Source organism: Ornithorhynchus anatinus, chromosome 1, assembly GCF_004115215.2.
Source record: "Ornithorhynchus anatinus isolate Pmale09 chromosome 1, mOrnAna1.pri.v4, whole genome shotgun sequence".
Classification (NCBI taxonomy): Eukaryota; Metazoa; Chordata; class Mammalia; order Monotremata; family Ornithorhynchidae; genus Ornithorhynchus; species Ornithorhynchus anatinus.
The window spans coordinates 37,045,143-37,071,620 of NC_041728.1; the positions used below are offsets into that span (position 1 = coordinate 37,045,143).

The 26,478-nt window shown below is 45.6% G+C and overlaps 1 protein-coding gene across 3 annotated transcripts in view; it reads right to left on the reverse strand.

Moving 5' to 3' along the window:
• DPF3 (double PHD fingers 3) overlaps positions 1 to 26,478 on the reverse strand; it is a 305,729-nt gene that overhangs the window by 126,302 nt on the left and 152,949 nt on the right. For all 3 annotated transcript variants that reach the window (XR_003762040.2, XR_003762038.2, XM_029072157.2), the window contains exons 4-5: positions 12,591 to 12,718; positions 9,466 to 9,561 (exon numbers count right to left, since the gene is read on the reverse strand). Coding sequence is in view for 1 of the 3 variants with exons in the window: in XM_029072157.2 (XP_028927990.1) it covers positions 9,466 to 9,561; positions 12,591 to 12,718 (224 nt within the window). In the remaining 2 variants the exon portion in view is untranslated. The remainder of the gene's footprint in view (positions 1 to 9,465; positions 9,562 to 12,590; positions 12,719 to 26,478) is intronic.

Genomic DNA, 26,478 nt, shown 5'->3' on the forward strand with positions numbered 1-26,478 from the left:
CAGTCCCTGCCGTTTGACGGGCTTACAGTCTAATCGGGGGAGACGGACAGACAAGAACAATGGCACTAAACAGCGTCAAGGGGAAGAAGAGAGAGTGATTTAAGTGAGAGATTAAGAGAGAGTGATTTAAGAAGAGAGAGTGATTTAAGTGCACAGGAGAGAGTGATTTAAGGGTCAGAAATGATGTGAGGCCGAACTCGACTCGGATATGGTACCAAGAGGGACTTGGGAAGCAGTGTGACCTAATGGATAGAGTACAGGCCTGGGAGTTGGAGGGATTAGATTCTAATCCCAGCTCTGCCTCTTGCCTGCTGTGTGACCTTGGACAAGTCACTTCACTTCTCAGTGCCTCCCTTTCCTCAACTGGAGAATGAGGATTCGTCACCTGTAATCCATTTTGAGTAGACTGTGAACCCCTTGTGGGACAGGGACAGTGTCTGTCCTGATAGAGAAGCAGCGTGGCTCAGTGGAAAGAGCCTGGGCTTGGGAGTCAGAGGTCATGAGTTTGAATCCCGTCTCCGCCATTTGTCAGCTGTGTGACTGTGGGCAAGTCACTTCACTTCTCTGTGTCTCAGTTCCCTCATCTATAAAATGGGGATTAACTGTGAGCCTCACATGGGACAACCCGATTACCCTGTATCTCCCCCAGCGCTTAGAAGAGTGCTCTGCACATAGTAAGCGCTTAACAAATACCAACATTATTATTGCTATTATCTTGTAGCTACCCCAGCACTTAGTATGTGCTTGGTAAATAGTAGGTGCTTAACAAGTACCACAGTCCTCAGAGAAGCAGTATGGCCTAGTGGAAAGAGCTCGGGCCTGGGAGTCAGAGGACCTGGGTTCTAATCCCTGCTCTGCCAATTGCTAGCTGTGTGACCTTAGTCAAGTCACCTCACTTTACGGTACCTCAGTTCCTCTACTGTAATATGGAGATTAAATACCTGTAAACTCATCCTCTAGAATGTAAACTCATCCTCTAGACTTTAAGCTCATTATGGGCAGGGAATGTGTCTGTTTATTGTTATATCGTTTGCTCCCAAGCGCTTAGTACAGTGCTCTGCACACAATAAGTGCTCAATAAATATGATTGACTGAATGAATGTTCTCCCTCCAACTTATTCATTCAATAGTATTTACTGAGCGCTTCCTATGTACGAAGTACTGTACTAAGCGCTTGGAATGTACAATTGGGCAACAGATAGAGACAATCCCTGCCCAATGACGGGTTTACAGTCTAATCTACTTAGATGGTGAATGATCTAATTATCTTGTATCTACCCAGTGCTTAGAACAGTGTTTTGGCACAATACCATAAAAATTTTTTCTTAATCCCTGTTTAACAATCAACAAGGATGAGCTAAATGGCTTTTCCTACCCTAACAGGGACTCGATCAATCAATCAATCCTATTTACTGAGTGTTTACTCTCTACAGAGCACTACAGTAAGTACTTGAGAGAGTACAATAGAACAGTTTGTTTTACGGTATTTGTTGAGAAGCAACATGATCTAGTGGATAGAGCGCAGGACTGGGAGTCAGAAGGACTGGGGTTCTCATCCCAACTCTGACACTTGTCTGCTGTGTGACCTTGGGCAAGTCACTTCACTTCTCTGGGCCTCGTTCTCTCATCTGTAAAATGGGAATTAAGACTGCAAGCCCTATTTGGGACATGGACTGTGTCCAATCTGATTACTCTGTATCTACCCCAGGTCTTAGAACAATGCCTAGCACATAGTAAGTGCCTAACAAATACCATGAAACAAAAAAAAACATGATTTTTGGTGAGGAGAAAACCAAGCTCAATTCCTCTGAGCGAGGCAGAGCTACAAACAACATCCCATCAAAACCCACTCCTCGGTTCCCTGCTCCCATCCCATGCTTCCTTTTCCACACACCCCAGAATACAATACTCTCCTCGCAGCCTTGACTGTTCCAAGTATTTTTTATCCACAGGAGAAGCAGTTAGGTCTAGTGGAAAGAGCACGGGCCTGGGAGTCAGAAAGATTGGGGTTCTAATTCCAGCTCTGCCACTTGTCTGCTGAGTGACCTTGGGTAAGTCGCTTCCTAGGCCTCAGTTTCCTCATCTGTAAAATAGGGGTTAAGACTGCAAGCCCCATGTGGGACAAGAATTGGGTCCAACACAATTAGCTTGTATCTTCCCCAACTCTTATAACAGTGCCTGATACATAGTAAGCACTTCAGAAATACTGCAGTTATAATTATTGTTCTTATTAATCCCGACTCCGTCACTCATCTGCTGTGTGACCTTGGGCACATGGCTTCACTTCTCTGGGCCTCAGCTGTCTCATCAGCTGAACTGTACATTCCAAGTGCTTAGTACAGTGCTCTGCACACAGTAAGCGCTCAATAAATATGATTGAATGAATGAATGAATGAATGAATGAATGTGAGCCCCATGTGGGAACGGGACTGTGGCCCACCTGACCAGCTTGTATCTTCCCCAGCACTTAGAACAGTGCCGGAAACACGGTGCTTAACAAACTCCACAACTGTTTTTATTATTATTGAAATGTAGTAGGTACTTAACAGATACCATAAAGACAAAAAAACAAAAATAACAAACAAAAAAAAAAGCATCAGAATCGCGCTCCTTTTATCGTGTCCATTGTTCCTTGTCCACTTGTTTTCCTCTAGCACATATATAAAGATCTCCCTCTCTTTTTCTGACAGCTCCCCTTATCCCAATTCCTCAGGTTTAGACTCAGGGGAGGGCTGAGTGAAAAACAGGCTGTAACTGACCCCAACAAAACCCAAGGCCAAACCAGCACCTGTGAACCCTACTAACTGTAGCCCCGTGCTGCCTTTTTTTTTAATGCTATTTGTTAAGCGCTCACTCTGTGCCAAACACTTTTCTGAGCACTGAAGATACAAGATAATCAGGATGGACATGGTCTGAGAAGCAGCATGGCTTTAGTGGATAGAGCAGGGACCTGGGAGTCAGAAGGACCTGGGTTCTAATCCCAACTTTGCCACTTGTCTGCTGTGTGACTTCGGGCAAGTCACTTCACTTCTCTGGGTCTCAGGTAACTCATCTGGAAAACGGGGATTGAGACTGTGAGCTCAATGTGGGATAAGGAAGCAGCATGGCTTAGTGGAAAGAGCATGGGCCTAGGAGTCAGAGCTCATGGGTTCTAATCCCAGCTCTACCACTTGTCTGCTGTGTGACCTTGGGCAAGTCATTTAACTTCTCTGGGCCTCAGTTACCTCATCTGTAAAATGGGGATTAAGGCTGTGAGCCCCACGTGAGACAACCTGATGACCTTATATCTACCCCAGTGCTTAGAACAGTGCTCGGCACATAGTAAGCGCTTAACAAATATCAACATTATTATTATTATTATAGGGACTGCATTCAACCCCATTACCTTGCATCTACCCCACTGCTTAGTACACTGTCTGGCACATAGTAAGTGCTTATCAATATTATTATTATTCATTCCCATTTTACAGGTGGGGGAATTAAGGCCCAGAAAAGCAAAGTTAGTTAAGTGAGTTGTCCAAGGTCACACAGGAAAGTGATGACAATGGTAGTGATTTTGGTACTTGTTAAGCACTTACTATGCTCCAGGCACTGTTTTCAGCTCTAGGGGAGATACAAGCTACTCAGGTTAGACACAGTCCATGTCCCATAGGGGATTCATAATCTTAATCCCCATTTTACAGATGAGGCCACTGAGGCCCAGAGAAGTGAAGTGACTTCCCCAAGGTCACATAGCTGACAAGTGGCAGAGTCAGGACTAGAACCCAGGACCCCAGGCTCTCTCCACTAGGCCACGCTGCTTCTTCTCTGGGTACAAATCCTTGGAACAGCTGTGGACAAAATGGTGAATCCTGGGGAGTGGGGATGGGGAAGCATGGGAGGGGAGCAGAGAACCAGAGGAGAATGCTTTGAAGGGATGCAAATAAATTATGCTGGAAACAGTCTAAGCAGGAAAGAGAACGAGAGAACTGAGGCACAGAGAAGAGAAGCGACTTGCTGAAGGTTACACAGCAAAAAATTGGCAGACTAGGACCTCTAAATCCCAGGCCTGGGTTCTTTCCACTAGGCCACGCTGCTTCTCACTATGCCATGTTGCTTCTTCTGGGATGCGGCCCAGGAAACCATGGAACATAGGAGTACTGTTGCAGCAGTCTGAGAGCATGGGAACGAAGCAGGTGAAGAACAGTGACAGTAGAGGAGCAGCGTGGCTCAGTGGAAAGAGCACGGGCTTTGGAGTCAGAGGTCATGGGTTCGAATCCCGGCTCGGCCACTTGTCAGCTGGGTGACTGTGGGCAAGTCACTTCACTTCTCGGTGCCTCAGTTACCTCATCTGTAAAATGGGGATGAAGACTGTGAGCCCCACGTGGGACAACCTGATTCCCCCGTGTCTACCCCAGCGCTTAGAACGGTGCTCGGCACATAGTAAGCGCTTAACAAATACCAACATTATTATTACCAACCATAGCCAGCCAAGGGCACCCGATTCTTGGGAAGGGATCTGATGGGAAAAGCAGAATGAGCGAGGAAAAGGTGAGAAGCAACATGGCCTAGTTGATAGAACATGGGCCTGGGAGTCAGAAGGACCTGGGTTCTAATCCCAGCTTCACCACTTATCTGCTGTGTGACCTTGGGCAAGCCACTTTCACTTTCCTAGGCCTCGCTTACTTCATCTGTAAAATGGGGATTAAGACTGTGAGTCCCATGTGAGACAGGGACTGTGTCCAACCTGATTAACTTGTATCTACGCCAGAGCTCAGTATGGTACCTGGCATAAACACTTAACAAATACCATTAACAGCAACAACAACAACACTTGTATGCTGTTTGACCTGGGGGAAGTCACTTCACTTTTCTGAACCTTGTCTGTAAAATGGGGTTTAAATTGTGATCCTCATGTAAGACAGGGACTGTGTCCAACATGATTAACTTATGTTTAGAAGCAGCATGGCATAGTGGATAGAGCACGGGTCTGGGAATCAGAAGGTCATGGGTTTAAATCCCAGCTCAACCACTTGTCTGCTGTGTGACTTTGGGCAAGTCACTTCACTTCTCTGGACCTTAGTTACCTCATCTGTAAAATGGGGATCGAGACTGTGAGCACCACGTGGCAGAGGAACTATGCCCAGCCCAATTTGCTTGTATCCACCCCAGCGCTTAATACAGTGCCTGACATATAGTAAATGCTTAACAAATCCCATAATTATTATTATTACTACCCCAGCGCTCAGTACAGCGCCTGTCACAGAGTAAGTGCTTAACAAATACCATTAAAAAAACTTGATAAATCCAAAAAATGAATCGAGAAGTAGTGTGGCTTAATGGATAAAGCACAGGCCTGGAAGTCAGAAGGACCACGTAAATACAGTCACTCATCCTATCCCATCTAGATTACTGCATCAGCCTCCTTTCTGATCTCCCAACTTCTTCCCTCTCCCCACTCCAGTCCATAGGTCATTCTGCTGCCCAGATTATCTTTCTACAGAAACGATAACTCCCCTTCTCAAAAATCTCCAGTGGTTGCCTATCTACCTGTGTATCAAACAAAAACTCCTCACCATTGGCTTTAAAGCTCTCCATCTCCTTACCTCCTCTTACCTCACCTCCCTTCTCTCTACTCCAACCCAGCCCGCACACTTCGCTCCTCTGGTGCTAACCTTCTCACTGTGTCTCGATGTCACCTGTATCACCGCCAACCCCTGACCCACATCCTACCTCTGGCCTGGATCTCCCTCCCTCCTCAAACCCGCCAATCACTCTCTTCCACTTCAAAACCTTACTAAAAGCACATCTCCTCCAAGAGGCCTTCCCAGACGAAGCCCCACTTTTCCTCATCTCCCTCTCTCTTCTGCATCACCCTGACTTGCTCCCTTTGCTCTTCCCCCTTCCACACCCCAGATATGCATATATCTGTAATTCTATTTATTGGTACTGATGTCTATCTCCCTTCCTCTGGACTGTGAGCTTGTTGTGGGCAGGGACTGTCTCTCTTTATTGCTGTATTGTACTCTCCAAAGCACTCAGTAGAGTGCTCTGCACATAGTAAGCACTCATTAAAAACCATTGATTGATTGATTCTACTGATTGATTAATTGACCATAAGCTCCATATGGGGCTGGGCAAGAGTCTACCAATTCTGTTATATTGTACCGTCCCAAGCGCTTAGCACAGTGCTCTGCACATAGAAGGCACTCAATAAATACCACTGATTGATTGATCGATCAGTTTCCGCTTCCAACAGTGGGGGAGGGAGGGGTGATGTATTGTGCATGGATTTGGACTCTCATTTTCATGACCTTGGATTCCTGCCAGCAAGTCAGAAGGTCAGGGGTTCTTATCCCAGCACCACCACTTGTTTGCTGTGCGACCTTGGGCAAGTCACTTCACTTCTCTGGGCCTCTATTCCCTCATCTGTAAAATGGGGATTGAGACTGTGAGCCCCACATGGGATAGGGACTGTGTCCACCTCAATTTGCTTGTATCCACCCCAGTGCCTGGCACATAGGAGGTGCTTAAGAAATACCATAATAATAATTCTTCTTAGTATAAACTACCACAGATCTTTCCAGCCAGCTGAGGCCCAGCTGTATTGCACTGGCAGAACACTACACTGAGAGCACCCTGTGAACTCAGCCCTGCTATGATCAGGGTCGAATCCCCCCCTTCCCAAGCCACAGTGCGGAAATCCACCAGCCTGACACAAACAAAAACAATGAAGCCTCCGTCTTTCTCTCTCCAATGTGAATAGATTGGTGGTGCTGGAGTGAACTAATCCAAAGGAGGGTTCATTCATCCTCATCACCCTCATCAAACAGAACTCCTCGGCTTTAATGTAGTCAATAACCTCGCCCCCCTCCTACCTTACCTCACTACTCTCCTACTCCAACCCAGCCCTCGCACTTTGCTCCTCTCCTCTCACTGTAGCTCGATCTCATCTATCTTGCCACCGACCTCTCTCCCACATCCCTCTTCTGGCCTGGAACGCCCTTGCTCCTCATATCCGACAGACCATACTCTCCCCGTCTTCAAAGACTTATTGACCATCTCCTCCAAGAGGCCTTCCCTGACTCAGCCCTCATTTCCTCTTTTCCTACTTCCTTTTGCATCACTCTGACTTGCTGCCTTTATTCACCTCCACCCCCGCCCGCATCCCCACAGCACTTATGTACGTATCCATAATTTGTTGATTTACGTTAATGTCTGCCTCCCCCCATTGACTGTAAGCTCATTGCGGGCAGGCAATGTGCCTGTTTATTGTTGTATTGCACTCTCCCAAGTGGTAGTAAAGTGTTCTGCGCAAGGTAAGCACTCAATAAATACGACTGTCTGACTCCTGAAGCGTCTTGTTCCTTTCTGCCCTACTGCTCCTGTCTGAGATGGAGACTGATCGTAGAAGGACTATCCCCTGTGTCTACCCCAGCATTTAAAACAGTGCTCTGCACATAGTAAGCGCTTAACAAATACCAACATTATTATTATTATTATTATTATTATTATTATTATTATTATCATTCCTAGCCTTCCTTTCCAAACTCCTGGAGCCAGTCGTCTACACTCGCTGCCTCAAATTCCTCTCCTTCAACTCTCTCCTGGACCCCCTCCAATCTGGCTTCTGTCCCCTTCACTTCACTGAAACCGCCCTCTCAAAGGTCAAAGGTCAAGTGTCACCAATGACCTCCTTCTTGCAACATACAATGACTCCTACTCTATCCTAATCCTCCTTGACCTCTCAGCCACGTTTAACACTGTTGACCATCCCCTTGTTCTCAACACGTTATCCAACCTTGGCTTCACGGATTCGGTCCTCTCCTGGTTCTCTCATCTCTCTGGCCATTCATTCTCAGTCTCCTTCCCTGGCTCCTCCTCCTACTCCCAGCCCCTAACTGTAAGGGTTCCTCAAGGGTCAGTTCACGGTCCCTTTCTGTTCTCCATCTATACTCAATCCCTTGTGGACTCATTTGCTCCTACCGCTTCAATTATCAACTCTACGCAGATGATACCCAAATCTACATCTCCTCCCCTCTTCTCCCTCCCTCCTTCCCTCCCTCCCTCCAGGCTCGCATCTTCTCCTGCCTTCAAAATGTCTCCACCTGGATGTCCTCCCACCAACTAAAACTCAACATGTCCAAGACTGAACTCCTTTTCTTCCCTCCCAAACCCTGTCCTCTCCCTGACTTTCCCGTCTCTGTGGATGGCACCATATGCCTATCTCATAAGCCCGCAACCTTGGTGTCATCCTTGAATCCAATCTTTCATTCACCCCACACATCCAATCTGTCCCCAAAGCTGCCGGTCTCACCTTCACAACATCTGCCCTTTCCTCTCCATCCAAACCGTTACCACATTAGTACAGTCACTCATCGTATCCCAACTGGATTACTGCATCAGCCTCCTTTCTGATCTCCCAAACTCTTGTCTCTCCCCACTTCAGTCTATAATTCACTCTGCTGCCCAGATTATCTTTCTACAGAAACGTTTTGGGCATGTTACCCCCCCTCCTCAAAAATCTCCAGTGGTTGCCTATCTACCTCCGTAGCTAGCTCTCCATCACCTTGTCTTTTCTTACCTCACCTCCCTTCTCTCCTTCTACATCCCAGCCCACACACTCCGCTCCTCTGGTACTAACCTTCTCACTGTGCCTCGTCCTCGCCTGTCCCACCATCGACCCCTGGCCCACATCCTACCTCTGGCCTAGAATGCCCTCCCTCCTCAAATCTGCCAAATAATCGAACTTCTGCCCTTCAAAGCCCTACTGATGGCTCACCTCCTCCAGGAGGCCTTCCCAGACTAAGCTTCCTTTTTCCTCTGCTCCCCTTCCCCTCCCTATTGCCCCGACTCGCTCTCTTTGCTCTACCCGCCTCCCCGCCCCACAACACTTGTATATATATTATATATACATATATATATATTTATAATTCTATTTATATTTATTAATTATGTATATATATATATCTATAACTCTATTTATTTATAATGATGCTACCGATGACCGTTTACTTGTTTTGATGTCTACCTCCCCTCTTCTAGACTGTGAGCCCATTGTGGGCAGGGATTGTCTCTATTTGTTGCTGAATGGTACTTCCCAAGAGCTTAGTACAGTGCTCTGCAGACAGTAAGTGCTCAATAAATATGACTGAATAAATGAATGAATGAACCCAGGTCCTTCTGACTCCTAGGCCCAGGAGCTTTCCATTAGGCCATAACTTCTTCTAAATGTGCATCTCAAAACACTGCTTTTCTTATGACATTTGCCAAGAGGGCAGGATCAGGTCTGGAATTTCCACCTTGGTTTTCTCCATCCCCGATCTTTCCTTGACACCCACTGTAGACTGTGAACTCTTTGTGGGCAGGGAATGCATCTGTTATTGTATTGCACTCTCCAGAGCACTTAGTACAGTGCTTTGCACACTGTAAGTGCTCAATAAATACGATTGAATGAATGAATGAATGAATGAACTCTTCACTTACTCGTCCTCTAGTCCTGTTCTTTCGTTTGGGCGTGTCTTCTTCTAAATCCTCCTCTTCGTTCCCTTCTTCGATGTTTTCATCGTTTTCCAAAACCCTCTACAGTCGGAGAAGGAAGAAAGGGACAGTTTGGGGAGGAAGAGGGAACAAGGGGATGACAGAAATGGGAAGAAGGGAAAAACGAGACAATAACCGTGAATGCTCTTTCGAAAATGAAAATAGTAGAAGGCGAGGGACCAAATGGAACAGTTCTGAGCTCAGCACCTCTGCTGGCTCCATTTGTTTTTAGCAATACCAAGTTGCCCTCTCTCCAACAGTCCATCAATCAGTGGCATTTATGGAGGAATTACTGTGTGCAAAGCACTGTACTAAGCATTTGGGAGAGTCCAATACAATTGATTAAACACTTGTGTCAGGGCATAGAACTTTTTTTTCTAAACACTTTGAATTATTCCCTCTTCATTCTTCTTGAAGTTGTGTTCTGAGAAATCTAAAAGTAAAATTTCTCTTCTTTCTCCACCATTCCACAGTCCTCTTTGATTAAAACAAGCATAATATGAACGATATATTTATCATTCATATATCTAGTGTCATTTTATAACCCTAAGTGGTCTATATGACTAGTGTAATGGAGAAGCAGCATGGTGTAGTGAATAGAGCACATCCTTAGAGTCAGAAGGTCATGGGTTCTAATCCCTGTTCCTCCACTTGTTGGCTGTTTGACCTTGGACAAGTCACTTCACTTCTCCGTGCCTCAGTTCCCTCATCTGTAAAATGGGGATTGAGACTGTGAACCCCACATGGGACAGGGACTGCATCTAACCCGATATGCTTGTATCCGCCTCAGTGCTTAGTCCTCTAGACGGTAAGCTTGTTGTGGGCGGGGAATGTGTCTGTTTATTGTTGTATTAGACTCTCCCATGGGCTTAATACAGTGCTCTGCACAAAGTAAGCACTTAATGAATTCAACAGAGTGAATGAATGAATACAGTGCTTGGCACATAGTAAGCATTAAACAAATACCAAAATTATTATTATTATTACTGTTCATTTAATTGTATTTATTGGATGCTTACTGCTCAATAAAGCACTCAATAAATGCCATTGATTGATTGACTGACTAATGTTCTGGATTTGGAGCTAAAAAGGGAAGTCCTGAGGGAAATCCCCCTACCTTTCTGTTCAAGCCCCCTTCTCAACCTTTTAGTACATATCAATCTAGTCTCTTTGTTACTTAACTAATCGCTTACTTGTCTTTCGTTAACGTTTATAATACCTTCTTGCTCTTTAGTTCAGCATTCATTTGTTCAATCAGTCAGGCAGTCAGTTAATAGTATAGCACTTACTGTGTGCAGAGCACTGTACTAAGCGCTTGGGGGAGAACAAAAGAACAATATAACAGACACCCTGCTTTATCTCCCAACTATGAAAGCCTGTGTCTACAGCTTCATTGTGGACAAGCCTCCTACTGGGTGAGAAAGGAAGGAAGGTGGATGGATAGTCAGAGTCATTTGGCTTTAAGAGGCTAGGGATGGTGTTTTTCCATGCTCCAAGAACCCTGTAGAGAGATCTGCAATTCAGAAAGCTTTCAATCAATTCTGATGATGGTAGAGATAGTTTACACCTGGTCTTCTTTTCCCTAAAAACCTACTCTTCCATCCTCAGATCTTGTTAGGAAATGAAAACACACATTTTAAATAATAATAATCTTGGTATTTGTTACGTGCTTACTATGTGCCAGGCACTGCTCTAAGCACTGGGTAGTTACAAGATAATCGGATTGGGTACAGTCCCTGTCCCACATAGAGCTCACAGTCTTAATCCTCATTTTACAGATGAGGGAACTGAGGCACAGAGAAGTTATGTGACTTGCCCAAGGTCACACTTCTGATTCTCAGACCTATGCTCTATCCACTAGGCCATGTTAAAATGGTGATTTCCTTCCCCATGTCCACCTCGGTTTACTATCAGTGTTTTTAAAAGGATAAAGGGTATGCTTTGAAAAGTTCACGTGTGCATTACTTATTTGGTTCGATGTGGACAGTGTAACTAACCCGCTAGGCCTGTACTTTTCTTTCGGGATGTGAGGGGTACGAGTAAGGGATGTGGGTCTCAGGTTCTACCTCATGCGCTGGCTTGGCCTTGCCATGGTTGAATGGAAACCAGTCCTGCTCAACAAAGCAGTGTGGCCTTGTGGATAGAGCATGGGCCTGGGAGTCAGATGGATCTGGGTTCTAATCCCAGCTCCACTGCTTGTCTGCTGTGAGACCTTGGGCAAGTCACTCCACTTGTCTGTCTGCTGTTCCCTCTTCTGTAAAATGGGGATTAAGACTGGGAGCCCCATGTGGGACAGGGACTGTGTCCAACACAATTACCCTGTATCTACCCCAGTGCCTAGAACAGTGTCTGGCACAGAGTAAGCGCTTAAGAAATACCTTAAAAAAACTTCTCTGTGCCTCACTTCCCTCATCTGTAAAATGGGGAGACTGTGAGCCCTTTATGGGACGGGGTCTACGTCCAACCTGATTATCTCGTAATTACCCCAGATCTTAGTACAGTGCCTGATTGAAGGCCCATCTCCTCCAAGAGGCCTTCCCTGACTAAGCCCCCTTTTCCCCTTCTCCGACTCTCTTCCACATCACCCTGACTTGCTCCCTTTATTCATCTCCCCTTCCAGCCCCACAGCACTTATGTCCCTAGCTGTCATTTATTTATTTCTATTCATGCCTGTCTCCCCCTCTAGAAAGTAAGCTCAACATGGGCAAGGAATGTTTATTGTTCTACTGTCCTCTCCCATGTGCTTCATACAGTGGTCTGCACACAGTGATAAATATGATTGAATGAATGAATAAATGAATGAATGAAGGTAATCCTTCCTGCCTCTGGCCTGGAACACCCTCTCTCTTCATATCAGAAAATGACTCTCCCCACCTTCAATGTCTTATTGAAGGCACATCTCCTCCAAGAGGCCTTCCCTGACTAAGCCCTCCTTTCCCTTTCTCCCACTCCCTTCTGTCTCACCATGACTTGCTCCCTTGATTCATCCACCCTCCCAGCTCCACCCCACTTATGTTGAAGGCACATCTCTCCCACGCAGAGAAATCCTGCCACCTCCCCCAAGGCCCAACCTGTATCTCCTGGATGCTATCCTCCTCTTTCGCGTCCACTTTCTTCTCGACCCCTTCACCACGGAGCAAGGCTTCTAGGGTGGTACTTTCCGACGTGAACCCATCTTTCTTCAGCGGCACCTCCTTTTCTGCCAAACGAGAAGAACGCAGAAGTCCAAAGCCGATAAGTGGCCAGGGGTGGTGGAAGGAGTTAGCTCATTGTGGGCCGGGAACATGTCTGTTTGGTCTTCTAATTTCCTCTCCCAAGTGCTCAGTATGGTGCTCTGCACACAGTAAGTGCTCAATAAATACCACTGAATGAATGAATGAACAAAGGGTACAGGGAGAAGAGCCGACCAGCTACGCCTGAATCTCATTCTCATAGGGAAATAGAGGATCTTATCCTGCAAAACAAAGTTTTCTCCATCCAAAGGGGGAAGGAGTCATGAGGGAAGGTCCTTGCAGTGTCGAAAGGTCATGCGGTCTAAACGTGGCTCTGCCACTTAATGGCTGTGTGGCCTTGGACAAGTCACTTCACTTCTCTGGGCTTCAGTTCCCTCATCTGTAAAATGGGGATTAAGAATGTGAGCCTCTTGCGGGACAGGGACTGTGTCCAACCCAATTTGCTTGGATCCAACCCAGGGCTTAGAACAGCGCTTGGCATATAGTAAGCACTTAACAAATAAAATTATTATTACCTGCAACCAGAGGAGACTTTGACTCACACTTTCAATGAATCACTTGACTAATCAATCAAATTTATTGAACGCTTACCAAGAGCACTGGACTAAGCACTTGGGAGAGGACAATAGAACAAAGATGGTAGACACAATCCCTGGGAACAAGGAGTTTGCAGTCTAGAGGGGAGAAAGACATTAATATAAAGAAATAAATGATGGATATGAATATAAGTGCTATGGTGCTGAGGTGAATAAGGGGGAATAAAAGGAGCAAATCCAAGTACAAGGGTGAAGCAGAAGAGAGTGGGAGAAGAGGAAATGAAGGTTTAGTCAGGGAAGGTAAAATCTACCCTTTCCTCTCCATCCAAACTTCTATCATGTAAATACAAGCACGGATCCTATTCCGCCTTGATTACTGTGTCGGCCTTATGCTGACTTCCCAGCCTCCTGTTTCTCCCCATTCCAGTTCACACTTCACTCTGCTGCCCAGATCATTTTTCTACAGAAACGTTCAGTTCATGTTTCCCCACTCGTCAAGAACCTCCATTGGTTGCCCATCCACCTCTGCATCAAACAGAAACTCCTCACCATTGGCTTTAAAGCCCTCAGTTACCTCACCTCACTACTCTGCTACTCCACTCCAGCCCATTCACTTCGCCCCTTTAATGTTAACCTTCTCACTGTACCTTGATCTCGTCTATCTCGCCGCTGACCTCTCGCCCATGTCCTCCCTCTGGCCTGGAACGCCCTCCCACTTCATATTCAACAGACAATTACTGTCCCCACTTTCAAAGGCTTATTGAAGCCACATCTCCTCCAAGAGGCCTTCCCTGACTAAGCCCTCTTTTCTTTGCTTTCCACTCTCTTCTGCATCACCCTGACTTGCTCCCTTCATTCATCCCACTCCCAACCCTGCAGCATTTATGTCCATATCTGAAATTTATTTTTTTATATTAATGTCCAACTCCCCCTCTAGACTATAAGCTCATTGTGGGCAGGGAACGTGTCTGTTATATGAACATATCAGAGAAGATATGTTTCAGTGGAAAGAGCATGGGCTTTGGAGTCAAGGCTCATGAGTTCGAATCCCAGCTCTGCCACTTGTTGGCTGTGTGACTGTGGGCAAGTCACTTCACTTCTCTGTGCCTCAGTTCCCTCATCTGTAAAATGGGGATTAAGACTGTGAGCCCCACATGGGACAACCTAATTCCCCTATGTCTACCCCAGCGCTTAGAACAGTGCTCGGCACATAGTAAGCGCTTAACAAATACCAACATTATTATTATTATTATTATTATTATTATATCAGGTCTAAGAAGAAAATAAAGGCAACAAGGATGAGAACTACATCCTACAAACCCCAGTTAAGGGATTTACATGGAGGAAATGAACCCTAAAAGTTGCTGTTTGCCCATTTACATGCTCCTCTGTCAAAAGACAAATTGATAATTTTCACCTAATTGGTATTTGTTAAACGCTTACTATGTTCCAGGTACTGTAATAAGCACTGGCGGAGATACAAGCTAATCAGGATGGACACAGTCCATGTCCAATATGGGGCGTACAGTATTAATCCCTTTTATTCACATGAGGAAATTGAAGCCCAGAGGAAGTAAAATGACCTTCCCAAGGTCACGTAGCAGAAAAGTGGCAGAACCAGGGTGAGAACCCCAGTCCTTCTGACTCCCAGGCCCAGGCTCAATCCACTAGGTCATGCTGCTTCTCTGCTTAAAATATTTGATTTCCAACCAAGAGTAAATTTGGTGATGCCAAACTCTTTGAGGCACTTTAAGGAGAAAGAAGAGATTAAAATTAAAAGGAGTTTTAATCAGTTTGCCTTTTTTGTTGTTGTTGCTTCATTTTTAAAACAGGACTCCATTTCCCTGTCCAGGGCCAAAGCAGCTTTAATGGGGGAAGAGAGAGACTTGTCAGCCTGCATCCAGAAAGATCCATTCCCACCAGAGGCAGCTATTGTGTAAACCAAAGCAGCCGCTTTCCGAAGTAAAAAAAACACCTCTCAGACAAATTCAAGCTGAGCCATACCAAGTTTCATTAATCCCTACATACCACCACTACTCTCCCCACCCGCCCCGCTTTTTCTTCATTTTTTACCAAAAAAAAAAAAGGGTGGTGGTGGTGGTATTCTAAACCAGTTAAGTGCAATATGGCAAACAGACTTTTCAAGTGTCTTATCCCTGGGTGAAGGATGAGGCTTATCCAACATTCCCCTTATGATCCCCGCTCCTTTTTTAAAAAATTTTTGAATTATATTTCTTAAGCATTACCATGTGCCAGGCACTGTACTAAGCGCTGGGAAAAATACAAGCTACTCAATCTGATTTGCTCATATCCACCCCAGTGCTTTATTAAGCACTGTGACAGTACCTGGCACATAGTAAGCACTTAACAAATACTGCAATTATCATTATTATTATTATTAGGTTGGACACAGTCCCTGTCACATATGGGCCTCAAATTCTTCACCCCCATTCTAAAGATGAGGAAAATGAGGGACAGAGAAGTGAAGTGACTTTCCCAAGGTCACCCAGCAGACAAGTGGAGGAGCCTGGATTAGAACCTCGGTCCTTCTGACCCCCAGCCCGAGTTCTATCCACTAGGCCACACTGCTTCTCCTCAGTTGGGGCTACTTTAATTTTGCAGGGTGATTCAAGAAGCTACCTAATTCCCAAACACTAACACCAACCCACCAGATGAATGGAGCCATGAAGTTCATTAACAGCATGTGGCAGGCTGGTCCTGAACGAACGACAGCAGCCCAGAGAGCAATTAAATCCTCTGTCATTTTCAAAGTGGAAGCCATGAGCATCACGAGCCCCTAGCATCTCAGCTCTGCTGACTCTCCTTCCCCTGGCTTTCGCCTCAGGGTTGGAGAGCTGGAGATTCTGGAAGTCATTTAAGGATGGTAATAAAATATGCCAAATGAAAACCAAATTAAGGCAGCTCTTCTTGGGGGAAAGAGAGGGAAGAAAGGGAAAGAGAGGGAGGGAAAGGAGGAAGAGAGGGATGGGAGGGAAGGAGGGTGAGAGAAAGCAAAAAAGAAAGAAAAAGAGAAACAGAGAAAGAGAGAGAGAGCCGGAGAAAGAGAGGCAGAGGAGAGGGAGAGAGAGAGAGCTGTCTGCTTGCTGTCACGTTTGCAAGAGATACCATCTTTTGGGACTGTGTGCTCTGCCATTGGACTGCCCCAGGGGAAATTGTGGTAAAACACCCAGACAAGGCACATCCATCCTCCCTCACATCCATCCTCCCTCACATCCATCCATCCATCCGCCCATCCATCATGCGCTCTCTCTGTAACACGGGGTCACAGAGATAGTGCTAGAGTGCAAAGACACGGGGGGAAGAATCCCAAGACAATGGCAAAGAAGCATCTTGCTTGAATACTAGAATGTTTGGGCTTCGTTCCTCTTAGCTCTTCTGACAAACATACAATTGCTTTGGATTTTAATTTCAGGGAGACAGTTTCTGAATGTTTGTCTTGGATGAAAAGATCTTCTTTCTCCGAAGGAGCAAAAAAAAAAAAAAAAAGATGCTTTAGAGGGATTATCTCAGTCATCGGGATTATTTCAGTCATCCTCTCTAAACGCTCTGGGAAGAGAAAGGAAATCACTATTATACTCCCTCCCGCCAAGAAGGAAGAAGGTACAGTGAGTTGATTCATCAAGGCAACGGTGAATTTGAGAACAGGATCCAGGCTTCTAGATCCCTGAAAAGCTTTATTAAAGGTACATCTCCACCAAGAAACCTTCCCTGACTAGGCTCTCATTTCCTCTTCTCCCACTCTCAGCTGCATCACTTGGATTTGCAGTCTTTATTTACTCCTCCCTCAACCCCACAGCACTTGGGTTCGTATCCGTCATTTATTTATATCTATTAATGTCCGTCTCCCCCTCTACACTGTAAACCCCTTGTGGACAGGGAATGTGTTTGCCAACTCTGTTGTATTGTACTCTCCCGAGATCTCAGTACAGTGCTCTGTACACAGTAAGCGCTCAAATAAAATACGATTTGATTGATCGGGCTCCTGGCTCACAATCTCTAGTCGTTTGAAAGTTCAAGACAGAGGATATTTATCCTGACAGTCTGCTTCTCGAGGATGCTACCCCCCCTAAGTCAAGCAATCAATACCATTTATTAAGCACGTATTTGAAGCTACTAAGATTGGGAGAGCACAACAAATTAGTATACAGTACTCTTCCTCTCGAGGAGTACATTGCAAGAGGAGGAAGTAATAAAGTAGATAACATATTTATCATAATTATAATTGTGTCATTTGTTAAGTGCTTACTATGTGCAAGGCACTGTACTAAGTGCTGGGGTGGACACCAGCAAATCGGGGGAAGTTATGAGTACGTTTTTGTATATGGCATTTGTAAGCGCTTACTATGTGCCAGGTGAGTGTTGGGGTTGGACACAGCTCGTCAGGTTGGACATAGTCCCTGACCTACATGGGGCTCACAGTCTTGATCCCCATTTTACAGATGAGGTAACTGAGGCCCGGAGAATTTAAAAGTATCTTGCCCACAATCACACAGCAGAAGAGTGGCAGAGCCCAGGATTTAAACCCAGAGCCTTCTGACTCCCAGGGCCGGGCTCTCTCCGCTAGGACAGAGAACTGCTCTTTATTCATTTATTCATTCATTCAATAGTATTTATTGAGCTCTTACTATGTGCCGAGCACTGTACTAAGCGTTTGGAATGTACAATTCAGCAACAGAGATGTCTTTATTTAAATGCTTCTGTATTTAAGTGGGACAAAAGTGCTGGGATGGGACTTGGGGGAATTCATGGAGAAAATTAATTAGAAATAAGTGATGGCACCTCCTAGATGATATGTGATGTAATAATAATAATAACTGTGGTATTTGTTAAGCACTTAATAATAATAATAGTAATAATGGTATTTGTTAAAGTGCTTACAGAAGCACTGTTCTAAGCACTGTAGATTCAAGGTAATCAAGCTGTCCCACGTGGGGCTCAAGTCTTAGTCCCCATTTTACAGAGGGAACTGAAGCACAGAGAAGTGAAGTGACTTCCCCAAGGACACATAGCAGACAAGTGGTGGAGCCGGGATTAGAATCTACATCCTCTGACTCCCAAACACGGGTTCTTGCCACTAGGCCATGCTGCTTCACACTTGCTATGTGCCAAGCACTGAACTAAGCACTGTTGTAGATATGAGGAAATAGGGTTGGACAAAGTCCCTGTCCCACATAGGGCTCACATTCTTAATCCCCATTTTCCAGATGAGGTTAGTGAGGCCCAGAGAACTGAAGCAACTTGCTGAAGGTCACACAACAGACATGTGGCAGAGTCGGGATTAGAACCCAGGTCCTTCTGATTCCTAGACCCATGTGCGGCGCTTTGAAGATAGGGGCAAGGAATGTGTTTACAAACTCTGTTATACTGTACTCTTTCATTCATTCATTCAATAGTATTTATTGAGCGCTTACTATGTGCAGAGCACTGTACTAAGCGCTTGGGATGAACAAGTCGGCAACAGATAGAGACAGTCCCTGCCGTTTGACGGGCTTACAGTCTAATCGGGGGAGACGGACAGACAAGAACAATGGCACTAAACAGCGTCAAGGGGAAGAACATCTCGTAAAAACAATGGCAACTAAATAGAATCAAGGCGATGTACAATTCATTAACAAAATAAATAGGGTAACGAAAATACTCTTCCAAGCTCTTAGTACAGAGCACAATTTCTCTGGGTCTGTTGGATTCATGAAGGGAGAAAGAGGTCCAAGCAGGGGGAAGGTTTGAGCAAGAGATCAGCTTCAGGAGAAATGAGAATGAGCCACAGTGAATTAGCCTAAGAGGAATGAAGAGCTCAAGCTGAGGTGTGGTGTGAGGAGAGAGTGGATGAGTAGGAGGGAGAAACAGCTGATTGACTGCTTTGAAGCCAATGGTCAGGACTTTCTGCCCGAGGCAAGGAGAAATGAGTGACCATTAGAGTTTTATTACAAAAGAAGCAGCATGGCCTAGTGGATAGAGCTCGGGCCTGGGAGTCAGAAGGACCTAGGTTCTAATCCCGACTCCGCCATTCATCTGTCGAGTGACCTTGGGCAAGTCACTTCACTTTCCCTGGGCCTCAGTTCCCTCATCTATAAAATGGGGATTAGGACTGGACTCTGTCCAACCTGATTATCTGGTATCTACCCCAGCACTTAGTGTCAGACACGTAGTAAATGCTTAACAAATTCCATAAGAATAATAGGATCTGGTAGTGGTCCTTGGTGACAGTCCGAAACTGAGGGCAGAAATCACTGGGCTCAAAGGGCCAGCCTACTTATAGTCACCATAATAATAATGATAATGGTAGTATTTGTTAAGCACTTATTATGTGCCAAGCATGTTCTAAGCACTGGGGAAGATACGAGGTAATCAAGTTGTCCCACATGGGGCTCACAGTCTTAATCTGCATTTTACAGATGAGGTAACTGAGGCACAGAGAAGTTAAGCAACTTGCCCAAGGTCACATAGCATAGCAGACCATCCTGGGCCAATCTCATATTTAACTCCAAGAGGCCTTCCCAGACTGAGCTCCCCCCTTTTTTCCCTCTGCTCCCTTTACCCCTCCCTTCACCTCTCTTCAGCTAAACCCTCTTCTCCCCCCTTTCCCTCTCCTCCTCCCCCTCTCCCGTCCCACCCCCTCAGCACTGTACTCATCCGCTCAACTGTATATATCTTCATCACCCTATTTATTTTGTTTAATGAGATGTACATCACCCTGATTCTATTTATTTGCCATTGTTTTTATGAGATGTTCTTCCCCTTAACTCTATTTATTGCCATTGTTCTTGTCTGCCTGTCTCCCCCAATTAGACCGTAAGCCCGTCAAAGGGCAGGGACTGTCTCTATCTGTTGCCGATTTGTACATTCCAAGCGCTTAGTACAGTGCTCTGCACATAGTAAGCGTTCAATAAATACTATTGAATGAATGAATTAATTAATTAATTAATTAATTCCCATTCACAATCCAGGGAAAAGTCAAAAAGCAAGTTTCTTCCTCAGGTGGCACCCAGGCCCTTTCTGCCTTTCCCAGGGCCGAGATACTGTTTATTGTTTGGTTTTGGTATTTGTTCATTCATTCATTCGTATCTATTGAGCACTTATTATGTGTAGAGCACTGTACTAAGAGCTTTGGAGAATACAACGATAAACAGACACATTCCCTGCCCACAACGAGCTTGCAGCCTAGACAGGGAGACGGACATTAATATAGAGAAGCAGCGTGGCTCAGTGGAAAGAGCCTGGGCTTGGGAGTAGAGGTCACGGGTACGAATCCCGGCTCTGCCACTTGTCAGCTGTGTGACTGTGGGCAAGTCACTTCACTTCTCTGTGCCTCAGTTACCTCATCTGTAAAATGGGGATTAAGACTGTAACCCCCACGTGGGACAACCCGATTACCCTGTAGCTACCCCAACGCTTAGAACAGTGCTCTGCACATAGTAAGCGCTTAACAAATACCAACGTTATTATTATTATTATTAATATATAAATTACCAATGTGGATATAAGTTCTGTGTGGCTGGATGGGGGGAGGAGTAAAGGGAGCAAGTCCGGGAAACGCAGAAGAGAGTGGGAGAAGAGGGGAGGAGGGCTTAGTCAAGGAAGTCCTCTTGGCGATGTGTCTTCAACAAGGCTTTAAAGTAGGGAAGAGTCATTGTCCGTTGGATTGGAGGAGGGAGGGCGTTACATGCGTTCCAGGCCAAAGGCAGGATGGATTAGAACCCAGGAGAAGCAGCATGGCCTAGTCGCAAAAGCGTGGGTCAGAGGACATGTGTTCTAATCCCGGCTCTGCCACTTGTCTGCTGTGTGACCTTGGGCAAATCACTTCACTTCTCTGTCCCTTAGTGACCTCATCTATAAAATGGGGATTAAGACTGTGAGCCCCACGTGGGACAGTCTGATTACCTGGTATCTACCCCAGTGCTTAGAACAGTGCTCGGCACATAGTCGGTGCTTAACAAATGCCATTATTATTATTGTTATTATTATTATTATGACCTTCTGACTTCCAGGCCCCAGTTCTATCCATTAGGCCATGCTGCTTGTTTGGAGTTTGTTTGGAGGAGTTAAGCACTTACTATGTTTGCCGCACTGAAGTATACACTGGGGTAGAGCGAAGCAAACCAGTCAGGACACGGTCTGAGTCCCCATTTTACGGGTGAGGGAACTGATGCATGGAGACATGAAGGCCTAGTGAGGAGTGTTACCCCTCCCCTCTGTATTAGAGACCATGGTAGAGCCTTTGCTGCCCAATGCCTTGATGTTTTGGGGTTCCCCCTGCCAGACCATGTGGCTCTACCATCTAAGATGGCGGATCGGGCCATGAGGTGGAGATCAACGGACGGTTGGAGGAGGGACTAAGAGCGATGAACGGAGGCCACTGGAGAACAAGGATGTGACTGTGAGCCCATCGTTTAGACTGTGAGCCTGTTATTGGGCCGGGATTGTCTCTATCTGTAGCCGAATTGTATATTCCAAGCGCTTAGTATAGTGCTCCGCACATAGAAAGCCCTCAATAAATACTATTGAATGAATGAAGGATGCCAGCTTCATGCTCAACCACCAGTGAGAACCTGATGGACATCCCGGAGACTAATGCGGTTTCACTCCGGTGGGAGCATCCTCAAGAGGGTCGAGGGGAGCTGCTTATGTCAGCCAGGGATGGCCTGGTGCAAAGAAAAGGATGTGCTAAAACCCGGCCTGTGCTCTATATGGAGACCGCTTTGTCCGCGGTTCGCTTTGTCCCAAGATCGACAGTCGTGTGCTGAGCCTTCCCGGGAGGGAGTGAGATTAATGCTGCCTGTCTCGAAACGAGCTGTGGAGTTTGTCTACACCTCATCGGGAGTGGTAGCAAGGAGCAGGGTCACCTAGCGCATAAAGCCCGGGCCTGGGTGTCAGAAGATCTGGATTCTAATCCCAGCTTTGCCACCTGTCTTCTGTATGACCTTGAGCCAGTCACTTCACTTCTCTGGGCCTCAGTTCCTTTATCTGTGAAATGGGGATCAAGACCAGGAGCCCCACGTGGGATAGTGTGACTGTATCTGACCTGATTATGTTGTATCTACCCCAGTACTTAGAACAGCGCCCGGCACATACTAAACGCTTAACGAACACCGTACAAACCAAGCGACTTGCCAAGGTCACACAGCAGACAAGAGGCAGAGCCGGGATCAAACCTCAGGTCTGGGCTCTTCATCTGTAAAATGGAGGATGAAGACTGTGAGTCCCACGCAGGACAGGGACTGTGTCCAACCCAATTTGCTCGTATCCACCCCAGCGCTTAGTACGGTGCCTGGCACAAAGTAAGCACTTAGCAAACACCATCATTATTATTATTGTTGTTATTGTTAACCAACACAAAAGAGAATGGACGAGTGTGGACCTCTCCCCCGCCGTTCTCTCGGCTGAAGAGACAGACCCACGCCACCAAGAAGCCTCCAGGCCCAGACTCAGAGATGGCTGACTGCAGAATCCGATGTAGTGGTAAAAAGATAAATGGGCGGTCAGTTCCCCCCTCGGCATCCGATTTCCGGGCCCTACCAACCTAGGGCAAGTGCCATGTCAAGCGACGGTTAGTCCCTGACTGATGAGCGGGGGGCAGAGGGGTTGCCCAAGGGTCTGCCCCGAGGAGGGCACTTTCTCTTTCCTCCTCGCCCTGGCATCCCCCCCTCCTCCCCTCGGCTCTTATCATCCATTCGGAGAACACGGGGAGGGGGTGAGGGAGCGGTTTTGCTCCAGCTCATCAATCTCAGGGATATGTGTCTGGTGGAGTCTGGTGCATCCAGCCTTCTGTAAGTCATTCCTCCTCTCGGGGGAAGGGAGAGGGAGGGAAGGAAGGAGATATCGGAATGAGGGGAAGAAAGGAGAAATCACCACTGATATCGGAGCACAAATTAGGAGCTGGGAGTGAGCAGCGCTTATGTGCTGATCTTTAAAGTATATATCATCAGGTATTTATATTAATGTCTGTCTCCCCCTCTAGACTGTGAGCTCGTTGTGGGCAGGGAATGGGTCTGTTGGTTGTTGTATTGTTCCCTCCCAAGCGCTTAGTACAGTGCTTTGCACATAGTAAGCACACAATAAATACGATTGGATGAATGAAGGAATGATGGTTATTAAAATTTGGAGTGTAATAATTATGGTATTAAGCACTTACTACGTGCCAGGCTCTGGACTAAGCACTGTACTGGGCAATAGGGAACTAATTCAGACGCAGGCTTTTTTGTTTGGGTTTTGTTTGGTTTTTTAATGGTATTTGTTAAGCTCTATCCACTAGCCCATGGTACTTCTCTTACTTCTCATTTAGCAGCCAAGGGGCTCCTGGAGATAATGGTAACTACACAGAGCAAACCAAGCTTTGGAGACCTGCATGCTGAGACTAGTTCAGAGAGGCAGAATGGCATAGTGGATGGAACCTGGGCCTGGAAGTCAGAAGGACCTGGGTTCTAATCCCGGCTCCGTCACTTGTCTACTGCATGACCTTGAGCAAGTCACTTCACTTCTCTGTGTCTCAGTTCCCTCAACTACAAAAAGGGGATTCAATATCTATTTTTCCTCCCATTTATTCTGTGAGCCCCATGTGGGAAAAGGACTGTGTGTGGCCCGATTAACTTGTATCTACCCCAGTGCTTAGAACAGCGCAATGACAGTAAACCGCTTAACACCAAAATAATAATTACCTCCCCTAGCAGTTAAAACAGTGCTCGACTAATACTGAGTGCTTAACAAATACCATAATAATGATAATAATAAGGTACCTACCCCAGTGCTTAAAACAGTGCTCTACACACAGTAAGCTCTAAATAGCAAGTGCTTAACAAATACCGTAATGATAATAATAAAATATGTACTCCAGTGCTTAGAACAGTGCTTGACACATAGTAAGCTCTTAACAAATTCTATAATAATAATAAAGCACCTACTGCAGCATTTGGAACAGTGCTTGACACATAGTAAGTGCTTAACAAATACCATAATAATAATATACCAACCCCAGCACCTAGAACATTGCTTGACACATAGTAAGCACTTAACAAATGCTCTAGTAATAATAAGAGCTTGTTGTGGGAAGGGATTGTCTCTCTTTATTATTGTATTGTACTTTCCCAAGTGCTTAGTACAGTGCTCTGCACACAAGAAGTGCTCAATAAATATGATTGAATGAATTAATGAATGAATGAGTACAGTATGTACCCCAAATTTTAAAACAGTGCTTGATGCATAGTAAGCATTTAACCAATACCATAATAATAATAAAAGTACCTACCCCAGCACTTAGAACAGTCCTTGACACATAATTAAATAATAATAATAATAATAATAATGGTATTTGTTACTTACTATGTGCCAAGCACTCTTCTATGCACTGGATAGGTACAAAGTAATTAGGTTGTCCCACATGAGGCTTTACAGTCTTAATCCCCATTTTACAGATGAGGTAACTGAGACACATAGAAGTGAAGTTGATTGCACAAGGTCATTCATTCATTCAATAGTATTTATTGAGCGCTTACTATGTGCAGAGCACTGAACTCTTGGAATGAACAAGTCGGCAACAGATAGAGACAGTTCCTGCCGTTTGATGGGCTTACGGTCTAATCGGGGGAGACGGGCAGACAAGAACACAGCAGGTCACACAGCAGACAAGTGGCGAAGCCGGAATTAGAACCCACAACCTCTGACTCCCAAACCCGTGCTTTTTCCACTAAGACTTTCCGGCTTCTCAAGTAATATGCTTCTCATAGTAAGCACTTAATACCAGAATAATAATAATAATAATAAAAGTACCTACCCCAAGCTTAAAACAGTGCTCGATACGTAGTTAGTGCTTAACAAATACCATAATAATAATAATACTAAAGTACCTAACCCAGTGCTTAAAACAATTCTTGACACATATTAAGTGCTTAACAAACACCATTTTAAAAAACCCAACTGCCCTCAAAGGACCCTGAGGCGATAACCTTCCTGGAGATCTTCACCCTGAACGCGAATAGAATCAGGGCACCAGATGTGATTACACAGGGTTGGATTTCAACCCACAGCACTACCCCTAACTTGCCAGATTTTCCCCACACCTTCCCTGAGTCCACAATTTATCTATTTCTATTAATGTTTGTCTCCCCCTCTATTCTCTAAGATCACTGTGGGCAGGGAATGTGTCTGTTTATTGTTGTATTGTCCTCTCCCAAGCGCTTAGTACAGTGCTCTGCTCACAGTAAGCACTCAATAAATATGATTGACCGACTGACCTTCTTTTGGTCCTGCCATCTCCTCAAAAAATTGAAAACAGGGTTCGCCCTTATTATTGTATCACACCTCTTCAAAGAATAACTGCATTTCAGAGGTCAAGCTTTACACATGGTCTACGCTTACAAAGGCAAGCATGGGCGGGTCACACACACAAAAACATACATATACACAAACACATTCACACACAAACACACCCTCAAACACCCAGGCAAACCTGACTCAAAACAGCTCCTCCCCAAACACATCAGTGCTGACACGATAATTGCTAGTCTGGTTACTTTATCTATCACCCTGACTTCTCTGCTCCTAATCTAGGAGTTATTTTATTTTCAAATGGCATTTCTTGAGCGCTTATTACGTGCCCGGAACTGTACTAATAGCTGGGGTATTAGCAAGTTAATCAGGTTGGACACAGCCCGTGTCCCACGTGGGGCTCACAGTCTTAATCCCCATTTTACAGATGAGGGATCTGAGAAATAGAAAAATGAAGTGGCTGCCCAAGATCACACAGCACACCCGTGGTGGAGCCAGAATTAGAACTCAGGTTCTCTGGCTTCTAGGCATGCGTTCTTTCCACTAAGCCATACTGCTTCTCTACAAACTTTCTACCCTGAAAAATTGTCGCCCTTACACTTGGAGCTGCTCCTGGCTCATAGGAGCACATGGGGCTCACAGTCTTAATCCCCATTTTACAGATGGGAACTGTGGCCCAGAGAAGTGAAGTGATTTGCCCAAGGTCACACAGCAAAGTGGTGGAGCTAGGATTAGAACCCAGGTCCTTCTGACTCCTAGGCCTGGCTCTAACAACTAGGCCATGCTGCTTTCGTTTAAGGAGTTAGGCCTACTGGAAAAAGCACAGGACTGGGAGTTGCAGGACCTGGGTTCTAATCCCAGCTCCACCATTTGCCTGCTGGGTGACCTTGGGCAAATCATCTTACGTG